This window comes from Corticium candelabrum, chromosome 15, assembly GCF_963422355.1.
Source record: "Corticium candelabrum chromosome 15, ooCorCand1.1, whole genome shotgun sequence".
Lineage (NCBI taxonomy): Eukaryota > Metazoa > Porifera > Homoscleromorpha > Homosclerophorida > Plakinidae > Corticium > Corticium candelabrum.
Genome location: NC_085099.1, coordinates 2,255,712 through 2,273,211, shown reverse-complemented (window position 1 = coordinate 2,273,211; position 17,500 = coordinate 2,255,712). Strand labels below are relative to the sequence as shown.

The 17,500-nt window shown below is 45.1% G+C and overlaps 1 protein-coding gene and 1 long non-coding RNA gene across 2 annotated transcripts in view; both read right to left on the bottom strand.

Annotated features, from left to right (window-relative positions):
• The window catches only part of LOC134190852 (collagen alpha-1(I) chain-like), a 22,759-nt gene extending 6,407 nt beyond the window's left edge, over positions 1–16,352 (bottom strand). The window contains exons 1-6 of the mRNA XM_062659384.1: positions 16,278–16,352; positions 16,024–16,086; positions 15,921–15,947; positions 13,364–13,435; positions 13,236–13,310; positions 6,183–6,270 (exon numbers count right to left, since the gene is read on the bottom strand). Of these exons, the coding sequence (XP_062515368.1) occupies positions 6,183–6,270; positions 13,236–13,310; positions 13,364–13,435; positions 15,921–15,947; positions 16,024–16,086; positions 16,278–16,319 (367 nt within the window). The 5' untranslated portion in view covers positions 16,320–16,352. The remainder of the gene's footprint in view (positions 1–6,182; positions 6,271–13,235; positions 13,311–13,363; positions 13,436–15,920; positions 15,948–16,023; positions 16,087–16,277) is intronic.
• A 439-nt stretch (positions 16,353–16,791) lies between these two features.
• LOC134190855 (uncharacterized) overlaps positions 16,792–17,500 on the bottom strand; it is a 7,087-nt gene continuing 6,378 nt past the window's right edge. Inside the window, exon 5 of the long non-coding RNA XR_009971686.1 lies at positions 16,792–17,500. This exon is cut by the window's right edge and continues 81 nt beyond it. This is a non-coding gene — a long non-coding RNA (uncharacterized LOC134190855).

The following is a 17,500-nucleotide window of genomic DNA, read 5'->3' as shown; positions in this document are numbered from 1 at the left end:
GCGAGAAGCCTTTCTTCATCGCCGGGCAGGTCGATGCGGAGCAGATCACGATCGAAAGAACCGAATGTAATCATTCACGAGGGAGAACCGATGATGCCTTATCGCATGCGCGACGGTACGATGGTTATGAGAAAGCTTCGAAGTGATTCCCCGTACTTCAGAAAGAGTAGCGATGCTCCCGAGTCGATCGCTACACTTCCCGACACCCAATAATTGTTCCCTACTGTCCCACTCTTTCCGTCTAGTCATCTTTTCCTCCTTCCCCTCGTCTTGAGTGTCCTCATGTCGGTCTTAACTATTGCTACCTTAAATGTCAATGGTCTTCGTAACCCGTCCAAGCGTTTTGCTCTAAATCGCTTTCTCTGTTTCCTCCACGTTGATATTGTTGGTGTTCAAGAGACTCATTGGGCTACAGATGAGGAAGCTCAAGAATATAGTAAAGATTTTCCTTCTTATGATATCTTATGCAATCTGGGAACATCGCAGCAAAATGGTGTTGCTATCCTATTCTCCAAGCGCGCTCACTCCGAACTTTCCTGTACTGGCAGAGACAACGACGGACGACTGATATCGGCATCGGTCAGAATAGAGGGAAGTGTCTACCACATTACGTGTGTATACAGCCCCTGTGCGAGTGTCGACAGAGTACAATTTCTTAGATCTCGAGTAGAACCGCTCGTGGGACAGTCGAACCATTGGATCCTGGGAGATTTCAACGCTGTCATGGATCCACGCTTAGACAAATTCAATGCCTCGCGTGACAGACCCGATCCCGGTGCCCGTCGTTTAAGCTCGTTGATCAAGAGCTTTAACTATAAAGATGTCTATCGGTCTAGGTATCCAAACGGCAGAGATTTCACGTGGAAACGACATAACGATCGGTTTACGCAGATGTGTCGTTTGGATTTAATACTGTGCAGCGACGATTGTCTCAACGTCGGCGAGGTCCGCATAGACCCATGGCAGTGGTCGGACCACTTAGCGGTACGCGATTTCATACCTCTGGAAACCAATACAAACCGAGGTCCTGGCTACTTCCACATGAACGTAGACGTATTAACAGACGGCGAATTTGTAGACAAAGTCGAGAGCTTTTGGACTGAGTGGCGATTTGAAAAAGAACGGTTTCCTTCGATCGTCGATTGGTGGGAGGTGGGTAAGTGTTACTTGCGTGATCTCACTCGCGCTCACTGTGAAGAACGGGCGAGAAGGAGGCAAAGCCGAAGGAGACATCTCCAAGCCACACTCTTCGAGTGTCACAACCGCTTGTCGGCCGAACGAGAGGATTGTAATATAGACACACGTGATCGTCTTCGTCGAACCGAAAACGAGTTGCGCGCTCTGGACCGCTTGGATGCCGCTGGTGCCAGGGTACGCTCTCGTCTACAGTGGACCGAACGAGGAGAACAGTCGACACGCTTCTATGCCCGTTTAGAACGGCAACGACAGACGGACAATACGATGACAGAGCTGGCTCACGACGGGAACACTTACAGCGAGACGGAGGGCATGTTAGAAGCAGCGGCTTCCTTTTCTGAACGTTTGTATTCTGCCTCCTCTATCTACTAACAATCAGCCGATCGACTGACCGCAAGCCTTGATCGAAGACTGACCCAGGAAGACAGCGCATACTTAGATAGACCCATTACTGTGCAAGAGATGCGTGTGGCGCTGGCTTCAATGGCGAGCAATAAATCTCCTGGCGTCGACGGCATTCCCGTGGAATTCTACCGTCGCTTCTGGAGTCTGCTCGAGTCAGATCTTCTCGATGTGTATCATGCGGCTCTAAGTAACGGTAGACTCGGCATGAGTCAGCGGACAGGCGTGATCAGACTGTTACACAAAAAAGGAGAAAGGCGGGACCTCAAGAACTGGCGCCCGATATCACTGCTATCGGTCGATTATAATATCTTAACCAAACTATTAGCGTCTCGCCTGACGAGCGTTCTACAGACAATCGTCCACGAAGACCAGACGTGTTGCGTACCGGAGAGATCGATCAGAGACAGCTGTCGCGCCTTACAAGACACGGTCGACTACTGCGAGGCGACAGACAGGGGAGCCGGACTCGTCAGCCTCGATCAGGAGAAGGCCTTCGACAGAGTCGAATGGTCCTTTCTCGACAAAGTGATGGCAGCCATGAATATTGGCGAGATCTTTCTTTCATACATTTCGACACTGTATCGAGACGTGTCGAGTCGTGTCATTGTCAACGGCTGGATTTCACGAAAGATCCACCCGACACGAGGAGTGCGTCAGGGCTGCCCCTTATCACCCATTCTCTATGTGTTAGTCGCGGAGACGCTATCTTCTACTATCAGAAGTACTGCCATCACGGGCTTGCAATTGCCGCAGACCCACAGAGTATTGAAAGTGGCACAGTACGCAGACACTACCGTAGTCACGACTTCTGACCGCGACTTCCGTATCCTTCAAGAGTGTTTATCTTTGTATCAAGACGGCAGCGGGGCACGACTAAATATCTCCAAGTCCCGCGGTCTGTTTGTGGGTCCTTGGAGGGAGCGCACAGACCGGCCCATGTCTCTGCCGTGGACGACGGACAACCTCAAACTTTTAGGCATACACGTCGGTGCCGCTCGTTCCCTAAACGAAACGAACTGGCAAGGAACAATCGACAAGATGCGGGCCGTACTTCACTTTTGGAAACCACGCGATCTTTCCCTCGCCGGACGTTCGTATGTGGCACGTACGCTGGCGGCATCCAAATTGTGGTACGTGGCTCAGGTAGTCTCGGCACCACCACGAATGATCGACGAGATCAACACGACCATGTGGAAATTTATCTGGAAAGATGACGTCGAACTCGTAAGCCGACGAGTCTGTTGTCGGACCAGGCGCAACGGAGGTTTGGCCGGAATCGTAATCCACGACAAAGTCGCTGCTATACAATTACAGTGGATCTCTATACTGACGAGTACCGGCGACGACAGTTGGAAGTACTTCGCGCGATTTTGGCTAGATCGAGCAGCCAGTCCTTTTACCGACCATCGTGGCCTCTTGTCAGGAAACCGATCTCCCGTTTCCTCGGCCATACCTCCTTTCTACTTGTCCTTGGTTAAAACCTATCGACGCTTCAACGGTGCCGAAAGGACGAGCCCGTCTACGATGTCGGAGGCGACTTCATAGTCTCTGTTCGGCAATGCAAACATCACCGATCCGAGCGGCAGACCGTTCTATTCGCGTTTCATGGCGACCGCGGGACTGTGCACTGTCGGTGATTTACGAGAGAACAATAAGTGGAAAGAGATCGCACAATTACAACGACGATATCAAGTCGGACCATACTTTCTTAAAGGCTTTGTGCGTAAGCTGCACACTGCCATACCAGCCGTCTGGTTTACTTTGCCCGACACCGAAGCCACTCCGTCATTGTTATCGATTTCCTTTCCACCTAAGACGCCGATTCCTCTTTCCTCCAAGAGAATGCACGTTCAGATGGCAAAGTGCAGAGATGTCAGACCGCTAGCCGAGGATAAGTGGACGCCCCCTTCTTGGTCGGAGGGCTGGTCGACAGCTTGCTCCGCTCTTTAGGATGCAAGACTGGACACCCCGTATTCCAACGATATTGCTTTCAAATTTCTTCATCGCGTCCTTCCGACTCCAGACCGTCTGACACTCTTCCGACCTTCTCACGACACCTCTTGTAACTCGTGTGGCGACGGTCGGGCTGATCTCGAGCATATTTTCGCTCGTTGTCCGTCGGCGAGGTCTCTCCAGCCTTCTATACGACGTATTCTTACCTGCTTCCTGTCGGACGTTCCGTCCGATGTGACTCTTTTGACTGCTCCGTTTTTGTGTGGTCTATCGCTATCATCACCCGCATCGTTTATCGTCTGGACCTTCATCGCATCCTATTGGCAACATTGTAATTCTTTACATTCTAATAGCATATTGAGTGTAACAGCGTCGGCCATCAGGCGGCGGATCGTGGAGGAGTGGCACGAAGCCCGCCTTCACCGTCCGCCGAGAATTGATTTCTTTTCTCGCCAATGGAGACCACCGGACAGGCCGTGCGCCTTGTGTTTTGAGGATGGCGACGGCGGCCTTGACATCCGCCTGTCTCCTCTGTTGGGTATACCAATATAAAAACCCCAAAAAACAAACCATGTGATCTAGTCAGTCACTCAGTCAGTCATTTATAACCGTGTAGTCAGTCTGTGTGTATGTCCACATTTCATAGAAACGGTCGTGATGGACTTAACATGTACACCTCGCACCTCGGCGTGAGTCGGGCAGGGGCACCATAGATCGCATTCACTTAGTCAGTTTTTACTTCTCGTGCAACACTAATGATTATCATACATGAGACCTGTCCAAATACGACTCAGACAGGAGTCACAAGAAGAAATTCTTGTGGCTGGCGGAATGGCCGGGTTCGGTCCCCGGGTGATTTTGACGTGCTGGTGCACTCAACCCGTGTCTCAAAAAAAAGATAGATAGATATTTCCACTCTCTAAATGTGACTGTATAACAATTGAGCTACAGACGCCATGAATCCACGCACACATGCAGGCACCTGCGCACTCACACGTACACGCACACACACCACACAAATAGTATATAAAGTAGCAGTTGTGGCGTACCTTTTTCTGGTGATGTGCCAAGCTCACTGACAGAAACTTTGGCATTCCCATTCTGTTAATAACATTACCACATTGCAATAGTAGTATTTCAGCCAAAAAATTGAAGGACTAGTTTGTAGAAATGACTGGGTAGATGATCGATAGTTACAAGTATGGGATGTTTGTTCATCAGGATTTTTCTTCTATGACCACTATGGTCATTTATCTTGGACTTTTTGATATAGCCTTTTCTGTATTAGGGTTGATTTTCACACTAAATGTCCTTTAACAGACAGACAGCCAGACAGACAGATAATTAATTCTCATACAGATTCTACTTGTACATATGCTAGGATTTTCTAAATGCAAATCAGTCCTTGCGAAAAAAAAGCTAGTCATTAACTAATGGACTGACAGACAAACAGACAGACAGACAGACAGGCAGACAGACAGACAGATTCATTTATTATCATCAAAACTCTACGTATGTACAGGAAACTTTCAAATATCTACCAGTCCTTCATAACTAAGCAAATTATAACACATTAATGGACTTGGCCTACAACATTGCAGTCACACATTATGCCACTGTCGTTTGTACTGCATGAAAATCTCGACAGACAGACAGACAGACAGACAGACAGACAGACAGACAGACAGACAGACAGACAGACATTGTTTTATCTTCCATAAATGCACGGGCGTATCTGTGGCCTCTGCCATTACATACAGATGTGCCGCAGAAACTAACAACGAACCACTAGATATTATCTAATTACTACATATACTATTGCTAATGTTAACATTTCTTCTATGTTAACAGACAGACAGACAGACTAACAGATAGACAGACAGACAGACTAACAGATAGACAGACAGACAGACAGACAGACAGACAGACAGACAGACAGACAGACAAGCAAACATGCAGACACATCAGTACTTTAAAGGTATCGAGACTACTTATGGTAATTGCTTTTTCTTTGGTTACAGAGTATCAAGGCAGTACGTTCACTTGTTTAATTAACTAGCACAACAACTGTTCCATCAATCATATAATCAACTACAGTATTACAGTATTGTAGAGAATCTAGTATAAAGCAATCCTTAGGTACATAAATAACCAACAATCAAGTCACAAGCAATGGCTTTAACTTACTTTATGTAATCAACAATCACTAAATCAGTTTTCTTGCAAATACAATGTAGTAAACTGCTCAGCAGCTGTCAACTACAAAACTTTAGTTAGAGAAAGCGTTTGCCTAACAACAAGCATCAATAATCAATGAACACAAGAGAATCTGTCAAGTGTGTTCGTTTTGTTCATCACTTCATAGAGCAACATTCATCTCCATAATATACAAAAAACAATGCCAATGCATTCACGGTTATCAAATATTCAACGACTCACATAAATGTGATAATTTTTGAAGCAACATTTCAGCGCACCAATTTGTCTGTCAATTTCCTTAAGAAACAACTATTTGGAATTCCTCATTGTGAAAAGTGGTCATTTGCCAGCAATTTACAGTCACTGGGTTTGCAGACAAAGTTCTAATCAAATAGAATGGACACCTACTACTGGTTCAATTCAATTACCTTTATCACCAACTGATCCTTCTGATAAAATGTTGGACAAGTTATTCTGTAACACCACAACCAGCACTTCTAGTTCAGCTATGCGATTCTAGAAAAAAGCGAAACATTCATATCTTAGTGCTACTTAAGTAAGGCAATTTCTCTTTCAAAAATCTAGAAAAGGAAGAATACTACTCTTGAAAGGATTGCATCATATCCTCTTTTAACCAAGAAGTAGTAGAGCAATGAAATCTAGGTGATAAGAAAATAACTCAACTGAATACTATCTGTCATTCTTTCTGTCTGTCTGTCTGTCTGTCTGTCTGTCTGTCAATACATATATTTAAAATTTCAACACTATTACATTCTAAATGGTTCCAGGAAGGAAAAGGAAAACATGCTACAAAAATGTCCGGCGACCCTTACGGCCTCTTACTACGTAGGATGATTAATTAACTGTACGCTATAAGCAGTACAACTGTTCTTGCTAAAAGAAAGTCTACGTAGTTTTCTTGAGAGTACTTGTGCGTTGCATCTCTGGAGGCTAATGGACAGGCAGCATCTCCAGTATGTCTTTAACTCGCTACTGTTTGGGTGTCCATCTTCATCTATAGATGATAGGGACAGGTGATGTAGAAATTGGTGGGCTTTCCATCCCCAGCCGCCATAATGCTAAAAACCAGAGGGATGCAATTGGATGCATTTCCCATAGCATCAATCTCTTTGCTGTATTTTTCCGTCTTCTGTGACGCTCTTTTGGTAGCAGCGGCTCCATCCACCTTAGTGGCTTGTAAGATGATGTCCTCATTCCACGGGTGGGCAAGAGATATGTTCAGCTCGATATCATATCCAGATTGGGCATCGAATGCTATGATATCAGGACGAGAATCGCTTCCTTCGTAAAGGTTTCTGGGTTCTCTTCTGTGTGTTATGTTTAGGTCTCGTAAACTATCACACCACACATTTGCTACTGATTCGTGGGACCAGATGGGTCCTCCTCCAGTTTTACAGGTTAGAAGGTGATAGCCTTCTCTGTCATTGATCTTACTACACTCGCATCTTTCAATTGCTGAAGACATAGGCATGCTGCAGCCCAATCTCAACCGAGTTGCTAGCCGCAAGTTAGCAGGTTTTAGTGCAAACTTGGGAGAGGTTGGGACAACTTCAAGCCAAGATCCAGCAGCTTTGCCCTGCAACGATCTGAGTCTAGCAGTCTGTCGAAGTGAATTTGTATTTCCTATTAGTTCGGATGCGATGGTGCTAAAGGAGAACTCTCACCAAATACTAAAACTTGTTGAAAGAAAGATGCAAGGCCTGGTATCTTCCTGCAGGAAACCTACGGTCCAGACAGCCACAGAAGCAGAGAATCGGCAACGAGTTGTTCAGACGATTCCCCGTATGTACGCAAAATCTTACTCTCTCGAAGCAACTACTTTAGGTTTTGGGTAATAATTCACAACTTGACACCATATACCTCACAATCCTTACCTTGAAATGTGCACAGATATCGGTCTTCCTTGCTGACCAACAATCAGAGTTACGCATACGCCAACATACAGGTACTACAGACGCCTACACAGGTAATTTCAATGCTTTATTTCTTCGTTACGGTAAACTTCTGCAGTAAACGGTTGCAAAGGATTGTGTCATGAAGTGACAGCTTTCATCTGAGAGATGGTTGATTTTGGTGAAAGTTCTCCTTTGAAAGTGGTTCTGCGACAGCTTCTTTTGAAGGCCTTTTGTATTGCTAAGGAGGTCTTCCAAGGACTTGCTGTGTGGTAATGATTGCTCCAGCTGAAATCGTATTGATCCTGGGGTTGCATCTTGTCTATTCTCCACGAGTAGATCAACCGAATCTTGAATATCTTCGAAGGATTTAGGAAGTTGTACAAGGCTGTGCGGCCATGAAAAAACAAACGCAATGTTAGACAGGAATTCTGCAGGTGACATGCCAAACCCACCATGTCGAAGGGGCAATGTATCTTGTGTCCATTGGTCGTTTTCTAGGTCAGGACATTTAATGAGATGTTTAAATGATGATTGAGACAAGCTGTCGTGAATTCGTGTGGCAGACTTCATCAGACTAGGTGCAGCTGTTCTTCCTAGATGATTGATGCGTGGAGTATGGCAGTACCGCAGCAGTAGCATCGAAGTCTGTGTGTCTTCTAAGGCTAGGAGTTGGTTACAGAGATCTTCACCTCCTTTGGCAAATTCGGAGCAGGCAGCTTCAACATACCTTGGTTGGCCTATTGGAGTTCCAAGGATGGTCGTACCAAGCACTGAGACTCGAACTTCGTCAGGGATGTCTTCACAATGACGGCCATTAGTAAACAGCTCACATTTCTTAGTGGCAATTGATAGACCAATTTGTGGCAGGCTACACTTCAATTCGTCAAAGGCTGATGAGACATATTGTATAGGCCCAAGGAGAAAAACGTTATCAAAATAGGCCAGGACTCGGGTTGTAGGGTGTGGCTCTTGGAGATCCACTACTAGCGGGTGAATGGCAGCGGAGAATAACATAGGAGCCAGAGGGTCTCCATGGTGGACGCCTTTTTGGGAGGACAATACATGTGGTTGTTCCCCATGGCAGAAAATAAGAGGGTTACATCTCGAGTACATCTGAAATACGTGTTGGTAAACATCAGGGAACGACTTGGCAACTTGAGGCATAAGAGAGGCACGCTCCAATGAGTCGAATGCGTTCTTAATGTCAGTTTTCAAGAGGACCCAGTCAGGGTTTGACTCCAAAAGGCAGCTCACATGATGTATCAGAAGCTCCGTGCACCCTTTGACAGCCACTTCATGTTGTATTGGCTGGAAATGCGAATTGAATGACTCTTTCTTATGGATACATATCACCTTAGCTGTCAAGCGCCGAAGACATTCTCCAATGGAAATGGGTCTTACATCTCCATTTGGATTTGTTTCTGTGCTGCTATAGGTCTAGATGTTGTCTAAATAATGAATGATAAGATCGGGTTTCATAAACTGATATTTACAGGTGGACTTCACATGCGTATGCTGTCATGCAGTGTTTGTTGTTCCATCTTTCCAGGACCCTTGTTGTCTATTGTCTGTGTGATAGACAACACTGAGTGGTTTTGGAGTTATTATCACACATTTTCTGTGAGTATGTAGCAACCATGACGTCCAAAAGCACTATCTGGCGGGTATCTTATCGGCGTTTGGCAGTGTATAGCTGACGACTAGCATAAGAAATGACAGGTTCCTTGTTGTGGTCATCGACTTAAGCCAGGATAGCCGCAATAGCAAGATCAGAAGCATCCGTTTGTAACAGAAAGGACTTACTCCAATCAGGATGAACAATAAGCGGCGCAGACGTGAGACGTTGTTTCAGAGTATCAAAGCTACTTGTTGAGTGACGGTCCACTGGAACGGAGTGTTGTCTCGAGGTAATCGCATCAGTGGTTCTGCAACAGCAACATAGGATGGAACAAAACGGCGATAGTAGGACGTCAAACCCAGGAATTACTTGAGCTGAGACTTGGTTTGAGGCACTTTGAGTGAAGCGACGGCTGTTAATATAGCGGAGTTGAGGCCGATACCATCAGGGTTAATCAGATATCCAAGGTAAAGAAGTTCTTGCTGTGCCAAATGGCATTTGTTAGTTTTCAGTTTGAGTTTATGGTCACGGAGGCGTTGGAAAACTGCTTCTATAGCGAGGTGCGAGTCAAAGACGTCGGAAAATACAACAACGTCATCTAGGTAAACCATACAAGTTCGCCATTTGAGACCACGGAAACTACCAAATCCATTGCTCATTGAAAACAACTAGGTGCGTTACAGATACCGGCTGGAGCTGAACTCAAAAAATTCAACAGGAGTAATAGACTGCGAGACAGTGAGAACGCAAACACGGCCGACAGAACCAGTAAGGTCGACGGAAGCAGCAGTGCAATCCTGATCGGAAAAAACGCCGAAAATTGAGAGTGTGTCTCTTTGACTTGGATCGGGGCCGCCAAACATGATAGTGCCATTCTCAGAGCTAATGACGGCGCGGACAAGTCACAAAAAGTCGTAACCCAAGAGAACAGGAAACGCAAAGTCTTGAACTACCGCGAATGAATGAGTAATCTGGTTATCGCCAACAGACATGGTGAGTTGTGTTTGACCAAACACATGAAGTTGACCACTATTCGCCGCAATGAGAGTTTGTCGAACAGCTGACGGCGGTGTAACATCACGACTGAGAGCTTCGACGAAATATGAGAAACAAGCGAAGCAGCGGCTCCAGAGACAATAACACAAAAATTAATTTAGGTTCTGTCCACTGATAGGTGACGGTAAAAACGGCTAAAGTGGAGGATTAAGATTCTCGTAACTAGACGTCTCACGGTCAATAACGTAGACAAGATTATGGGGGCGTTGTGGTGGTTGAGTGAAAGAACTTGAACCGGATGGAGGAGCAGAATCGCGTTGTGAATCAACGGAGCGAGCAGTAGCGGCGACAAGTGTTCGAATTGCGGTATGAGTAACAAATGTTTCGACTGCGGTTGAGACTGGAAACAAGAAGCGGCTTCTCGCGCGAAACGTTTGAGGCACTCGGCAATGCGGTCTCCATGCTTGTGACAGTAGAGGCATTGACCGTAAAACCCGGAAGCTCTAGAACCAGTCTAGACAAAACCACGAGAGGATGATGCGGGGGAAACCGCAGCAGACTGTTGTGACTGAAGGAGTTTGATGACGTGACCTTGTTGTGCCAATAACTGATTGCTGGAGCTGTTGAAGTAAAACAGTGGAGTGGCTGTTGCGGTCGACCGCCAGACAAACCACTGGACTTCAATTGAGAGAGCGAGTGACAGCAAAGCACTCAGGTGGACTGTCAGGTGCATGATGTGGGCTTCTTTCGCTTTTCCAAATCCCTTCGGTTTTCTCCGCGCTCTTAATGGCTTCTGCCATAGTACTAAGTTGATCTGGTTCCAACTCAACTTGAATTCCGGGCGAAGGTCTTCCTGATATCAGGCGACCACTGTGAGGTCCGGTAGCGCTTAGACTTGAGCCGTCTGTAACTGAAGTAGGGTACGGCAAAAACGAGTGCTGCTGTACCCCGAAACGGTTTCGTTAACCTCGAAGGTCCAGACTCTTTAGGTTTGAACTTCGTATGACTTCACTATTATTTCTTGCAGACAACGACATCTAGAGAGCTTAGAAATGTCTGTGAATTCGGTTGGTAAAACCTTAACTGTTGCTCAAAAGTTTTTCATCATACAAAGCAGAGTCACGTCTTCAGACTGCATTTTGCCATCAACAGCGTACGTGGCTAAACGTCGCAAAGGCGGGGAAACCGTTTGACGTCTGAATCGTTTGTGGTTTACTGGTTTTCCTTTCATTCCGTATTCCCACTACTGCCAAGGTATTTTTGTGTGGCTTCAGTGGCGGCGGAGATGGGGTTTCGAGGGACGACAGACCTCCCAATATTTGAATTGGGGGTCTGAGATCCCCAGTAATTGGATCTCCCTAAATGGAACCGTGTACTTCTGCAATATTTTGCCAATCCAATCACCAGCTAGGCCACGCGCGCACATCATGGACTCCGTCGACCGTGTTCTGCCAGGCATGCAGCGCCCACCACGCGGATACGGGCATTTCGAGGGCGTGTTATTCCGACTGGCAAGTTGGTAAGGGACAGTCTCATGAAGAGGGCGGAACAGCTATCTATCAGAGGCTTTGTTTCGGGAGCAAAGGTGTGCATGCAACCTGAACAAGATCTGAGAGGGACCCCGAACCGGAGGAACATTATACTTGCGTGGCAGCCTAGTATAATAGTACATTGGAAATAGGGAGCTTTCCTAGGTAGAAGCACTATGACGACATATTGGTGATTTATTAAGAACGGTATTCACTGCTAGCCAAGCTACAACATATCACGTGATCTTGCACTTGGAGAAACAAGCGGATGGTCACGTGATTTTGGGAATTTGTTGCCGGTACCCCCAATCTGTAGGAGCTTCGGCCGCCACTGGGCATGTGTGTTCTTTCCTTGCCAACCGCAGAATCCTGGTGCCAAAAGAGCTGACACACTGACTTTAGAGCCGCTAACTGATTGGAAAGATGGCAAACAAATGCTCAGTAAGCATGCTGGCTTACAATATCATTTGTGCTCAGAGGCCAAGCTTTCAGAGTTTGTCAGAGTACACCGTACACCTAGTCATCGCTCTAATCATATGCTGACAACCGAATCGTAGAAAGTGGTCCAGAAAAACCGTGCTGCGCTTCTGTCAATTATTCGATGTATTGAATTACGAGCTCGGCAAGGCATCGCCCTCGGGTCATAGAGATGATTCAATAACATTCGACTTCAATCAAATGGTTCCTCTTTCCATGTATGATCCCAACGTACAAGTAGTGTTGAGAATACTTCTGGTCTGTCTTGTAACAACAACTACTGTCGAAAGAGTGAACTCCTCATTGAAGTTTGTGAAGACTGTCCTGAGAAGTACATGTATACTATGGGAGATAGCTATGCTAACGATCACCCCCACGGCATGCTGCTTTAACGTCCTCTTTTGGCCGAGAAATCTGGTTACGTAAAATAGAAAGTTGTCTTTGTGACGTCACGCTTCCAAAACCAGATGTGCGCCCTTCCGTCTGAGAAATCCTGAATTCGCCACTGTGCCAAGGACAATACTATGCTCAAACTGACCGTCAAGTGATTGGATTGTTCAATTTGTTTCTGTATTTGTTGTTTTACAATTTCCAATTCTTGTTGTAAATTCTGTAGTAGTAGTAGTGAATCACTTTTGCAAAAAAATATCCGCACAAGCACGCACACACGCACATTGACACTCGCACGTACTCTCGCGTGCGCATATACTTACACATGAATATCAACTTAGCCATACCTGCGCAAGTGTTGGCAACACAGAAATAAGAGGCAAACTGGACGCTTATAAGCAAATTGTAAAACAGTTTAGTTATTAAAAATACATACAACAAATACAAAGACAAACCCTTAACAAAAAGAACCTAATGCATACACTCACACACAATTCACACACACGCACGCACGCACGCACGCACACACACACAAGTTTTATTCTGAATACTAACCATTGAGCTTTGTTTATAAGACATGTCCTTTGTTTGAAGGTCAACGGTGATGTTCCTCAATTCCAAGTGCGACTTCTAGAATATATCAACTCAGCATTACATATTTCTTGGGTTGTGTATTAGTTAACCTCCAACTTTATTCTTTCTCCTTTTTCATTCTCTATTTCATTTTTTAAATCGTTGACGTCCGTTTTTGTTTCCTGGCATGCCATAACATCAATATCATTAGATTATACATATCGAATACGTTTGCAAAATATAAGTCTGCTAGATCCATGCTCATGCTCCGTCCTTCGTACAGGCAAGATACTGTAGCTTTCTGACGGTAGACCGAGTCTGAACGTGTTTGGACAGGTCACGTGCAATCTTTGTTGCGAGGTCCCGGGTTCTAAATTCAAATCTACTCTTCGCGCTTGTTTCGATAGAAATTGACTCACTCCCTGTTTATCGCTTGCTGCATAAAACGTGTAGGTTGGATTTGGAGCAAATGCAATTAGAATTTGGACAGAAACGAAAGCGCTACGTTCCGTTAATTGGTAAGAGATATTCGATTGCTCAAAGCTTTGAGAAGAACAGCAACGCGAGTGGTCTCTACAGGACTGGTGTTGGCGTGTGTTCAAATAAACTGGAATGTGTAGCGTTTGCGTCATCCAGAAATTTTATGCTGGGGTTGACCCCTCAAGAGGCAACCCGGTGCGTATTTTTTATTTTTTTACACAAACCTTCTCTTTTGCGTACCAAGTGTGCTTGCCGATTTCGGTTGCGTACGCACAAAAGACGTCGCCGCGTATCGCGAACACACACACACACACACACACACACACACACACACACACACACACACACACACACACACACACAAACACAAACACACACACAAAACACAAACACACACACAAAACACACACACACACACACACACACACACACACACACACACACACACACAAACACAAACACACACACAAAACACAAACACACACACACACACACACACACACACAAACACAATTTGAGCTTTATATTTTGTATACTAGATATCTAAGTCGGATTGAAAAATAGATTTGATCTAACCTTTATTAATTAACATATATGGTGTTATCGTAACATTCTGTTCAGGAACGTTTATACGTGCGTGCTTGTTTGTTGTTTGTTTGTTTGTGTGTGTAGGTGCGTGTACATGCATGCGCGTGTGTGAGTGTGAGTGTGTGCGTGTGTTTGTGTGTTGTTGTTGTTGTTGTTGTTGTGTGTGTGTGTGTGTATGTTTGCGTGAGTGTGTGTGCGCGTGTGCGCGCGCGCGAGTGTGTCTGTGTGTTTGGGCGAGTTTTTGTGTGTGAGTGTGATCCTTCACCAAATGTTTGAATCTCCAATGGCACGTCGGTCGTTGCACACAAAGCGTCACTCAACTCGCAAGTACAGGAGTTACGGTTGAAGCACCGCAGTCGGCTCACGAGAAAGCATTTTACCTAGGCTGCAATGCAAGCAATATCACCACATCTAGAGGCTAGAGAATACGAAGGCCATTCAGCAGCGCTGCGTTTGCATTCACAACGCGAAACGCGAACCACGATGGCGGATTTAGAGAGCTTTTGTCGTCAGAGAGGCCGGCGAACATGCAGAATTTCAATTTCACGCCAGTCTTTGACACTGGTGTAAGCATTGTAAAGACCTGATGCAAACTTTCGAGCTGTATAGGTTAGTCAACTTTCTCTAAACTCTCAGAAAAGCTACGGATTCGATATCGCGCGGTCATGTGGTAGTACCAAATATCCCACAAGTTATCAGTAATCCTATAGAACAGAAAATCCAATCCCATCCACACGCCATTGTTTTCGATTTCGAAGCCTATCTCGACAAGAGGCCACATTAACAACACCAAGAAAATCAACATCAAAACAAACAACAGCATCAACATTTAACAACAACAAAGACACTAATCCCAACACCAACCCCAAGACCAACACCAACAAAGACAACAACATCACAAACAACTTCAACATCTGTCATCTCAACACTTCGAAAGCATCATCACCAATAACATCAACACCAACACCAACATCTACACCATTGGTACAGGAACACATACCCATAACAACACCAGCACCAACAACATGAATTTAGCAGCATCAACAACAACAACAACAACAACAACGCCGTTAATCACAACAACAACACCTATTAACAACACGAAGACCAGAAACATCGCCAACCAGCATCAACATCAATACCAAAACCTGAGAGTTGATACTACTATACGTTTCTTTCACACGTCTCACTACAGTTCTGTGACCATGCATGTTCTACAGCAACATTCATGTCAGTGTAAACAAACCAATTAGCAAACAAACTGACACTCCAAATAAATTATTACTGATTTTATTCTATTGGTTAATTAAGTAACCAATCCCAAAGTCATCTATAGATCTGTAACCGTCTCGTCACGAGGTTTTCAATAAAGTAAATTTCACTCATCTATACCCTCACGTATAGCAGACTTTCTGCTTCTCCACATGGCATGCACTGCATGCAGTCTACCGTCGGTTTTTCGAACGTTTATACTATTCTGCAGTCGAAATACGCGGTACTTCACTAAAACAACAATATGACAGGCTATCTCGCAACAGACGGATGGTTGCAACTCATTCATAATCATGCAAACACACGTCCTCGTGCACAAACATATACCTCAAGAGTCGCCTGCAATTCAGACACCTTCAAAGAAATACGCACTCTTAGTCTCAGAATACACTCCTACTATACACGTTCGCGACAGTTTCTTTGCTTTTACCGTTCGGAAGAGCGTTTTTATGAGGCAGGCTTCGTCTGCTTCCGTGTTTTGGAAAAACAGCAGCTACAACAGAGACAACGCAATAAGTAATCGTACGCAGGTTGCTAACATGACGCCTGTCTATAGCGCAACGAGCAAAAAAAAAAACAACCACAATCAGACATTACTAGCTGCTAGGTCTCGCTACTGCGAGCATACTGTGCACTTTGTGCACTCTGTGTGGTAGAGTGAAAGCTGACCAGTCTCAGACTTACTTCAGCAATAAACAAAATGACGAATAGAAAGACCGTCTTCATTACGAAAGCTTTTTCACCAGACCTCGTACGCTTTGTTAGAAGTACAACAAGTGAATGACCACATCCGCTTCCGGTGTAGATATGCTATCTAGATACAGTCTGCAACATAATTTAATATATGGACACTGCTGTCAAAACATACGGGTACTATTAGATTGTAAATTATTTCTTAGACAATGAGTGAAATCTTTCAATTGTGACAGTACTAGATGTAAACGTAATCGCACTATTCTATGCTTTGTTTTTGGTCGAAGATCACGAATTCTGAACGTACTGCGCACGACCTATATGAAGTAACACGGGAACAGGCTGTTTTGTTTGTCCTGTTTTGGCTTCTCCTGGAAAATTAAATTTTTCAAAAATTTACGCCAATGCAGTTGTAATTTTATTGCATAATTCATAGGCGCTTTACTTTTGCGCAAGCGAGAGGAAGAGTGGACTCAACGTCAGAACACAGGATTTTAGCGCATGGTGCTCCAATTTAGATTTGGGAGTCTTGTCTGACAGTTTTAGGCATTGTACTATTAGAAAGGTTGTTGCTTATCTTTTCAGTAAAAGAATCAGCGTCGGAACATTGCAAGTAACCTCTAAATGTTAGAAAATGTTACTAATTAGCCATTTCCGGTGTTTACAAACAGTCAACCTACGTTCTGCCAAAACTCTAGAGTAAAAGCCTGTAACTTCTAATGTCATCTGCTAGTCTATTTTCAGCTGAATTCATTTCACAAGTTAGTTTCGTTTCGCTCGTTTGCTGTGAGTTGCTGTAATGCCAAGAGGAAAACAGCTCAGTCCCATTACCAGAGGAAGATCGAAGCGCTGCATTCTGTAGGCCATACCAATCGTCGGCCTGCTGTCACGCCAGTGGGAAGATCGAAGACAGCAGTTATCAATGCCTGCAGACGCTGTCAAACGGTAGCAGCGACTAGCTAGTTAGGCAACACGTCCTGGTAGAAAAAGAAAAACATCTGCACGTCAGGACAGGATGTTGAAGCGCCTTGCTATTGAGAACAGGCGAAAGACGTCGAGACAGCTATCCTTTCAGCGGCATCAGGAGGCTGACGTTGCTATTTCCTGCAGTACAGTTAGAAGACGACTTTTGGCAGAACGTAGGTGTCAGAGTGACAGTCATTGAGACACGAGCTGCTTCACTGCGTTGCTACTGGCGACATCCACCGGCAAGT